Source organism: Mobula hypostoma, chromosome 28 (assembly GCF_963921235.1).
Source record: "Mobula hypostoma chromosome 28, sMobHyp1.1, whole genome shotgun sequence".
NCBI classification, from domain to species: Eukaryota; Metazoa; Chordata; class Chondrichthyes; order Myliobatiformes; family Myliobatidae; genus Mobula; species Mobula hypostoma.
The window spans coordinates 20,476,792-20,486,206 of record NC_086124.1 but is presented as its reverse complement, the minus strand read 5'-3'; the positions used below and the strand labels follow the sequence as shown (position 1 = coordinate 20,486,206).

The 9,415-nt window shown below is 51.9% G+C and overlaps 1 protein-coding gene across 1 annotated transcript; it reads left to right on the top strand.

Moving 5' to 3' along the window:
- Positions 1 to 1,091: 1,091 nt before the first annotated feature.
- Positions 1,092 to 6,606, top strand: LOC134338853 (C3a anaphylatoxin chemotactic receptor-like). Its single transcript, XM_063034997.1, is given in 3 exon segments — positions 1,092 to 1,306; positions 4,723 to 5,273; positions 5,276 to 6,606. Coding segments are annotated over 2 exon segments (1,035 nt in total). The 5' UTR covers positions 1,092 to 1,306; positions 4,723 to 4,729; the 3' UTR covers positions 5,767 to 6,606.
- The last annotated feature ends 2,809 nt before the right edge of the window (positions 6,607 to 9,415 follow it).

Here is a 9,415-nt window from a genome sequence, read left to right as displayed (position 1 = left end):
ATGAATATTGTTTGCCGCAAACACTGTACCACTAAAATTAAAGCAGACTTCAGGAGTGCTTTGCAGGCTAAAAAGAGAAACGATAGCTTTGACAACAAGCCCACAGCCCAGGAAAGGGGAGATGCATGGGGTGGGGGGTAGGGGCAAAGATAGTGATGGTCTCCTCTGCGGGTCCAGAGTTTGGGAGAAGATCTCCTCACCGAGGTCAACTGTGGGCAGCCCAGACTTTTAAAATAAAATGTCCAGGTTATTGCCTGTCTTTTCTTCATGCAGGGAACTGGGAAGTGGAGGGAGTTCAGCAAGCGTTCATGATGGGAGTGTCACAGTCTTTGCTCCTTTGCGCCTCACAGTTGCACAGACACCTCTTGCCACCGACCCAGCAGTACAGCAGGAGTTCCTCTGCTCCCAGAGGGATCGGCCTCTCTCCCAACAACCAAAGTTCTTGCACACAACCACAACTCGTAATGGTGGACCCCAGCTGAGCCAAACAGGCAGCATCTCGTGACTGATGACTGTGAATATCTCCCACACCACCAATCTCCCCGCTCCACACCCCATTGAGTTAATCTTCCAGCTGCACACGGGAGTGTGTGATGGGACAGTCTGGAGGGAGCTTCACTCTGTGTCTGACCCTGGGAGTGTGTGATGGGACGGTGGGGAGGGAGGTTCACTCTGTGTCTGACCCCAGATGTGTGTGATAGGACAGTGCGGAGGGAGATTCACTCTGTTTCTGACTCCGGGAGTGTGTGATGGGACGGTGTGGAGGGAGTTTCACTCTGTATCTGACCACAGAAGAGTGTGATGGGACGGTGTGGAGGGAGCTTCACTCTGTTTCTGACCCCGAGATGTGTGTGATGGGACGGTGGGGAGGGAGGTTCACTCTGTGCTTCACAGCAGTAATATGTGATGGGACATTTACACTTGTTTCTCTCATTCAGGAACCGCTGTGGTTTCCCTTCAACGCCTTGCCGTCCGCAGCTGAGTTCAGTTTGAGGAACCGAAGTGATAAACTGATCAGCAGAGATTAAAAATGTGACGAAATCTTAAGGATGTGTTTGTCAGCGTCAGACGGGACCCACTCCACTCTCCGGACCTCTCCCGCACCAGCGTCCTGTTCCACCTTCCCTGCTCTCCCGGGGGCGGAGGACAGCGATTCTGTTCGTTTCTGCACGGTTCATGTCCAGGATTGGTTGCTGTGGTCGCAACGGTTTGGGATCTGGGTGCAACTCTCTGCTGCCCGGGGGACGGAGTGAACCGGAGATTACGGGGAGGCTGAACTTCATCGAGACGGGGAGCAGGCTCCAAGGTGAGTTGGTGGGGTCCCAGGAAGGGATGCCGGAGCTGGGGTCCCTAGGGGCCGGCAGCGGATGATGAACGGTGGGGAGGGTGCAGGGGGTGGGTGTGGGGAGGGGAGGATGGAGGAGCGCACTGCGTTGATTTCGGTGAAGAGGGAGTGCCGTGCTGAGGGTGAGGAGGTGAGGAGGGAGCGTCACGCTGAAGGCCACTTTCTTCCCCTTCCCCGTCCATTTCCCGTCTCTGCTGTGGGGCTGGAGGGGGCTGACAGGGAGGAGAGCCAATGCGCCATGTGCGGGCTGGTGAGGAGTGAGCGTCGTGGGGCAGGAGGGGCAGTGAGGGGGGAGATGGTTGTGACCTCCATCCTCTCTGTCTTTTCCCCTTACCCTTCTTTTCCACCTTCACCCCTTTCCCTTGTTCAATCCCCATCTCTCTCCCTGCCCACTCCCATTCCCCTCCCCTCCCTGTTCCTTCTGTACTCGACATCCTCGCTCCCCTCCCCCTCTTCCTCTCTCATATTCCTCCCTCTCCCCCTTTCCCTTCTCCTCCGCACATTTCCCTCCCTTTCCCACCTCTCCTTTCTCCCTCTTCTCCCCTCTTCCCAGCTCTTCCTCATCCCCTTCTTCCCTCCCTCTTCCCCATTTATATTTCCTCTCTCCTCTCTGTTATGCCATTTTATTCCTGCTTCCCCTCTGTCTTTCCCATCTTACCTCTCCCTTTTTCTCATCCCCATTCTCTTCTTCTCTCTGCATCTTCCCCCTTCTTTCCCCTTTCTCTTTTTCTCCCTCTTCCCACATTCTCTTCTTCCCCCTTTCTCCTTTCTTCTCCTGCTTCCCCCTTTCTCTTCTTCCCTCTCTCTTTCACCTTCCCTCTCTTTTTCTCCCTTATCCCCCTCTGCACCTCCATCTTCCCCTTCCTCCTCTCCCCACTCCTCCTTCCCTATCTTCCCTCTCCTTCTTTCCCCCTTTCCTCCTTCCACTTCCACTTCTCCCCTCCCTCTTATGCCACTTTCTTCCTCTTCCACGTCCATTTTCCCCACCTCCCTCTTCCCCCATTCTCCTTCTCCCATCATTTTCCTCCCTCTTTCCTTACCAGTTCCCCGTCTTCCCTCCCCACACCTCCATCCACACATTTCCCCTCCACCTCCAGCCCTTCAGCATTCCCACTACCGATTCTCCTTTCCCTTTCCTGTCCTGGCACCTTCTTCCTTGCCCCTCCCTGTCTCCTGATCATTCCCCCTCCCATCCCCTCTTCCACCCCACCCTTTCCCTCTCATTTCACCCCCCACCTCTGTTGTCCTTGGCCTATGTTCTCCCTAACTCCACCTAGGACCTGTCTCCATCCCACCCCCTTCAAACCTTCACCCCACCCTTTTTTGTTCATCCCACCTCTCCATCTCTTCCCCTACCCCTCCACCCTTTGTCACTCACATTCCCCTCTTTCCCTCCTTATTCTTTCCACCGTTCGTGCATTCAACCCTTCCCCCACTCCACCTCACATCCTCTGTCCCCGTTTCTCTTTGCTTGTCCCTGACACTTACTGCAACCTCCCATCACTGCACCCCATCTCTACCCCTTCCCTCCTTCCCTTTAGCTTCACCCCTCCATTTCCATCTCCTACACAATGCTTCCAGCTTAACTCCTCTTCCCCCTCCTCCTCCCCATCCCTCCTCCTCCCCTCCCCTTCCCTCCTCCTCCCCTCCCCTTCCCTCCTCCTCCCCTTCCCTCCCCTCCCCATCCCTCCTCCTACCCTCCCCTTCCCTCCTCCTCCCCTTCCCTCCCCCTCCCCATCCCTCCTCCTACCCTCCCCTTCCCTCCTCCTCCCCTCCCCTCCTCCCCTACCCTCCTCCCCTCCCCTCCTCCCCTCCCTTCCCCCTCCTCCCCCTCCCCTCCCCTCCTCCTCCACCCCTCCCCTTCTGTCCCCTCCACCTCTCCCCCTCCACTTCTCTCCCCCTCCCTTCCTCCTCCCCCTCCCCATCCCTCCTCCTCCCTTCCCCTTCCTTCTCCTCCCCTCCCCTCCTCCTCCCTCCCCTCCTCCTCCCTCCCCTCCTCCTCCCCCTCCTCTCCCCTCCTCCTCCACCCCTCCCCTTCTCTCCCCTCCACTTCTCTCCCCCTCCACTTCTCTCCCCCTCCCTTCCTCCTCCCCCTCCCCTTCCATCCTCCTTCCACTCCCTTTCTCTCCCCTCCCATTCTCTCCCCCTCCCCTTTACTCCTCCTCCCTTCACTGCTCTTCCTCCCCCCCTGCTCTCCCGCTCCCTCCTTCTTCATCCCCTCCTTCCCTTCCCTACAACTTCTAGTTCTGTTCACCCTCCTCTTCCCTCCTGTTCACATACCCTTTCCCTCCTCCTCTTCTTCCCTTCCCTTTTAACCCTTCCCTTTCCAGCCCTTCCTTTTCTTTCCCTCCTTTTCCTCCCCTCTTTCTTCCTTCACCTCCTCCCTTCCACCCTCCTCCTCCCTGTACACCCTCCACTTCCTTGTACTCCATTGTCCTCCCCTTCATCTTCCTCTTCCCTCCTCTCCCTCACCCTCTTTCTTGCTCCCCTTCCCTCCTCCTCCTCCCCTTCTTCCCTCCTCCACCCCTTCCCACCTCCTCCCCTCCACTTCCCTCCTTTTCCCCTCCTATCCTCCTCCCCTCTTCTTCCCTTTCATCCCCCTCCCCTTCCCTCCTCTTCCTTCCTCCTCCCCATCGCCTTTCTCTTCTCTTCCCTCCTCATCCTTCGTCCTCCTCCCCTCCTCTTTCTCCTCCAACCCTTCCTCTCATGTCCTCCCCATACCCTCCCCTTTCTCCTCTTGCTCTTCCTCCTCTTCCCTTCCCCTTCTCCCCTCTTTCTTCCTCCTCCTCCCCCTCTCCTTCACCATCCACTTTCCTCATCCTGCTCTCCTTCCTGTTTCCCCTCTGCTTCCCTCTTCCCTCTTCCCCTTCCCCCTCCCTCCCCACATCCCCTCACCTCTCCCCTCCCTTCACCTTGTCTACTCCCTCCCTCTCCCCTTTCTCTCCCTTCCCTTCCCTCACCTGTCCTCATTCCTCATCCCCGTCATCTTATCCAACTAATCTTTACCTGCCCTCCCTTCCCCGTCTCCTCTGCCCCTCCTTCTACCTTTCCACACCCACCACCCTCCTCTTACCCATCCATCTCTCTTCCCTTCCCCTCTTCCTCCTTTCGCACCTCCTCATCCACCCGTTTCAGTTCCTCCTCTGTTGTTCATTCCCCTCCCCCCTTTCTCCCTTCACTCCCCTTTCGTCATTATCTTCATTATCTTCACCTACCTCTGCCCTCCCATGCACCTCTCCTTTTGACCCCATCTTCCCTCTTTTCCCTCCCTATCTCTCCCTGCCTCCTCTTTCCCTCATCCATCTCTCTCCTTCCCTCTTCTTGTCCCCTCCCTCCATTCCCACCCTCTCTCACCTCCACAATATCTTCTCTTCCAGGCTCAGCATGGACTATTCTGAAGATGATTACTTTTTCAATACTACTTTCTTTGAAAACTACACCGATGAGATCTTAATTATGGATAACAGGACCCAACTGCCAGCATCTTCCATTTTGCCCATCATTGTCTATGCCCTCACTTTCCTGTTGGGGGTCCCTGGCAATGGTGCTGTCATCTGGGTGACAGGCTTCAAGATGAAACGGAGTGTCAACACGGTGTGGTTCCTGAACCTGGCTGTGGCAGACCTGACCTACTGCCTCACCCTCCCCTTCCAGATGGCTAACATTGCGCTGGAAAACACCTGGCCGAGAGACAACGTCCTCTGTAAGCTCCTTCCCTCGGCCATCGTCCTCAACATGTATGCCAGTGTCTTCCTATTGACCATGATCAGCATCGACCGTTGCCTGGCCGTCACTAGGCCCATCTGGTCCCAGACTCACCGGTCCCTGCCTTGGGTGCGTGCGGCCTGCCTTGGGGCCTGGGGCCTCGCCTTCCTCATGTGCCTGCCCACTCTGCTGACACGGCAGATGAACATAGATTCTGAGTTCGGTTAATTTTCTGCACCATTAACTACACCGGGACATATTTTGGAGACCGGACCAGGGAGGTGGTGGAGGTGACACGGGCCCTCTTTGCCTTCATCTTCCCCTTCCTCATCATGGCATCCTGCTACCTCCTGATCGGCCAGAAGCTGCAGAGGGGCAAGTTCGCCAAGTCCAGCAAGATCACGAAGCCTATCCGCCTCATTGCATTTGTAGTTGCCGCCTTTTTCACCTGCTGGCTCCCGTACCACATCTGCGGCCTAGCCCAGGCTTTCTTCAATCTTCAAGTGGCCATGATCTGGGATAACTTGTCCGTGGGCCTAGCCTCCTTCAACAGTGCCCTGAACCCCATCCTCTATGTCTTCGCCGGCCGTGACTTCCGCCAGGTCTTCCGGCGCTCCCTGTGCAGCTCGCTCCGTTTGGCCTTTGCTGAGGAGCAGAGAGAGTCAGCTTGCAGCACCCACATCAAGACCATCTCCAGTACGGATGCCAGTGTGTGAGGGCTCTCCCTCTGGGTCCCCCCATTACCGGCTCCTCACTCCATCCTGCCATTGGTACCCTGTACTCCATATTGGCCTCTGTCACCTCCCGCCATTAGTGCACCCATTCCCTCCCCCACTTTGCCTACCATTGTTCCAGTCCTACAAGGCCCACTGTTCAAGGCCTAGTGAACCAGAATCCTTGGCTGATAGCCAACCACTGATCCCCACCTTTCCAACCACCTATTTGCCAGTGATCTGTTCATTCCCTGAGCAGCTAACTGAGTATTTCCCCGCAGTCGCCCGATAGCGTCCTATCAAAAAAAACTTGCCCCAGCTCAAAGGACCCTCTGAGTGAGTCCAGGCCAAGTTGGTTCACTGCCTCCTGGGCCCAGCTTCCTCATTGCAATGGCGACCAGATATGACAGCTCGATCGAGCCGTGATTTTTGCCCCCTGCACCCCACCCCACCCCAGCCCCCTCCATCAGGTCCTTGCACAGCCTCCCCCACTCCAGGGAGAACAGACTCCGGTCTCTCCTTGTAACTGCAACACTCCGTCCCAGAGAACATCGTGTGGAATCTCCTCTGCACCCTCTCCAGTGCAGTCACCTCCTTCCTGTAGTGTGGAGACCAGAAATGGACACTGTACTCCAGCTGTGGGCTGACCAATTGTTTCCAAAGTTGCTCCGTCACCTCTCTGGCTTGAGGAAGAATGAAGACACAAGAGGCAGCAGGCACTGGAATGTGGATCAGCAAAGCATTTGCTGGAGTGAACTGACGTTATATCTGACGTGAACTGGAGAAGAAAGCCTTCGATAAACTGCTTGCAAATATTTCAAGACTGTCACAGTTCCAATTAAAAATCACCTCAGTTCCTGTGTACTTTCATGTCCATATTTGGTGAGGTACAAGTATAACGAAAAACTTCAGGGGCAACAGACACAAAATGAGGGAACTCAGCAGGTCAGTCAGCATCTGTGGAGATGAATAAACAGTAGACCTTTTGGGCCGTGTCCTTCACCAGGATTGTTTATTCATTAAAAATAAAATGATCACAAGATCACACAAGATCACAAGACAAAGGAGCAGAAGTAGGCCATTCAGCCCATCGAGTCTGCTCCGCAGCTCCCCCATGAGCTAAACTATTCACCCATCTAGTTCCAATTTCCGGCTTTTTCCCCATATCCCTTGATACCCTGACTAATTAGATACCTGTCAATCTCCTCCTTAAACATCCTCAATGATCGGGCCTCCACAGCCATATGTGGCAACGAATTCCACAAATCCACGACCCTCTGGCTAAAAAAATTTCTCCTCATCTCTGTTTTAACTGGGTACCCTCTAATTCTAAGACTATGGCCTCTTGTCCTGGACTCACCCACCAAGGGATACAACTTTTCCGCATCTACTCTGTCCAACCCTTTCAACATTCGAAACGTTTCTATGAGATCCCCTCTCATTCTTCTATACTCTAATGAATACAATCCAAGGCCGACAAACGCTCCTCATATGTTAGCCCCTGCATTCCAGGAATCATCCTTGTAAATCTTCTCTGAACTCTCTCCAACATCAGTATATCCTTTCTAAGATAGGGGGCCCAAAATTGCACACAGTATTCCAAATGAGGTCTCACTAATGCCCCATAGAGCCTCATCAACACCTCCTTACTCTTTTACACTATTCCTCTTGAAATGAATGCCAGCATAGCATTCGCTTTCCTTACTGCCAATCCAACTTGGTGGTTAACCTTTAGGGTATCCTGCAGGAGGACCCCCAAGTCCCTTTGCACTTCCGATTTTTGAATTTTCTCCCCATCTAAATAATAATCTGCCCGATTATTTCTTCTTCCGAAATGTACAACCGTACATTTGTCAACATTGTACCTCATCTGCCATTTCTTTGCCCACTCTCCTAAACTGACTAAGTCTCTCTGCAACCTTTCCGTTTCTTCAACATTTCCTGCTCCTCCACCTATCTTGGTGTCATCCGCAAACTTGGCCGCAAAACCATTTAATCCATAATCCAAATCATCGATATACATCGTAAAAAGAAGCGGCCCCAAAACCGACCCCTGCGGAACACCACTAGTAACCGGCAACCAATCAGAATAGGATCCCTTTATTCCCACCCTTTGCTTTCTGCCTATCAGCCAATGCTCCAGCCATTTCAATATCTTTCCTATAATTCCATGGGCTCTCATCTTATTAAGCAGCCTCATATGCGGCACCTTATCGAAGGCCTTTTGAAAATCCAAATACACAACATCCACAGCCTCTCCCTTGTCAATCTTATTCGAGATTACCTCAAAAAATTCCAATAAGTTGGTAAGGCAGTATCTTCCCTTCATGAAACCATGCTGGCTTCGGCCTATCTTGTCATGCACCTCGAGGTATTTCATAACCTCGTCCTTGAGGATTGACTCCAATATCTTTCCAACCACCGATGTCAGACTAATAGGTCTGTAATTTTCTTTTTGCTGCCTCCTTCCTTTCTTAAATAGCGGAACTACATTTGCGACCTTCCCGTCCTCCGGAACCATGCCAGTCTATTGATTCCTGAAAGATCATTTCCAATGTTTCCACAATCTCCAAAGCCACCTCCTTCAGAACCCTTGGGTGCACCTCATCCGGACCGGGAGACTTATCTATTCTTAGTCCACTTAGCTTCCCAAGCACTTTCTCTCTAGTTATCTTGACTGTACCTAATTCTACTCCCTGATACCTCTGGCTATCAGGTATATTGCTCATGTCTTCCACTGTGAAGACTGATGCAAAATACTCATTCAGTTCCTCCGCCATCTCTTTGTCATCCATTATAATTACTCCAGCATCATTTTCAATCGGTCCCATATCTACCCTTGTCACTCTTTTACTCTTCATATATTTAAAAAAACTCTTAGTATCCTTTTTTATGTTAATCGCCAACTTCCTTTCATAATTCATCTTTTCTTTCCTAATGACGTTCTTAGTTTCTTTCTGTAAGTTTTTAAAGGTCTTCCAGTCCTCATTTTTCCCACTAATTTTTGCTTCCTTGTACGCCGTTTCTTTTGATTTTATTTTTGCCTTAACCTCTCTCATTAGCCACATTTGTACTATTTTTCCATTCATGATTTTCTTTTTTCTTGGAATATATTTTCCCTGCATTTTTCTTATTTCTTGTAGGAATTTCATCCAATTCTGCTCTGCCGTCCCTCCATTTAGTTTACTTTTCCAATTGACTTGGGCCAGTTCCTCTCTCATACCACTATAATTTCCCCTGTTCCACTGAAATATCGATACACCTGATACCAGCTTCTCCTTTTCAAATTTGAAACTGAACTCAATCATATTATGATCACTACTTCCAAGAGGTTCCTTTACCTCCAGCTCCCTAATCACCTCAGGTTCGTTACACAGCACCCAATCCAAAACAGCCGGCCCCCTGCTGGGCTTCTGGACAAGTTGCTCCAAAAAGCTATCCTGTAGGCATCCCACAAACTCCCTCTCCTGAGATCTATTACCTACCCGACTTTCCCAATCCACTTTCATAATAAAATCTCCCATAATTATCTTGACATTTTCCTTCTGACACGCTTTTTCTATTTCCAGCTGTAACTTGTAGTCCACATCCCGCCTGCTGTTATACATTATTATACATAATTAATAAAATGAGTTAATAGATATGTTTATTC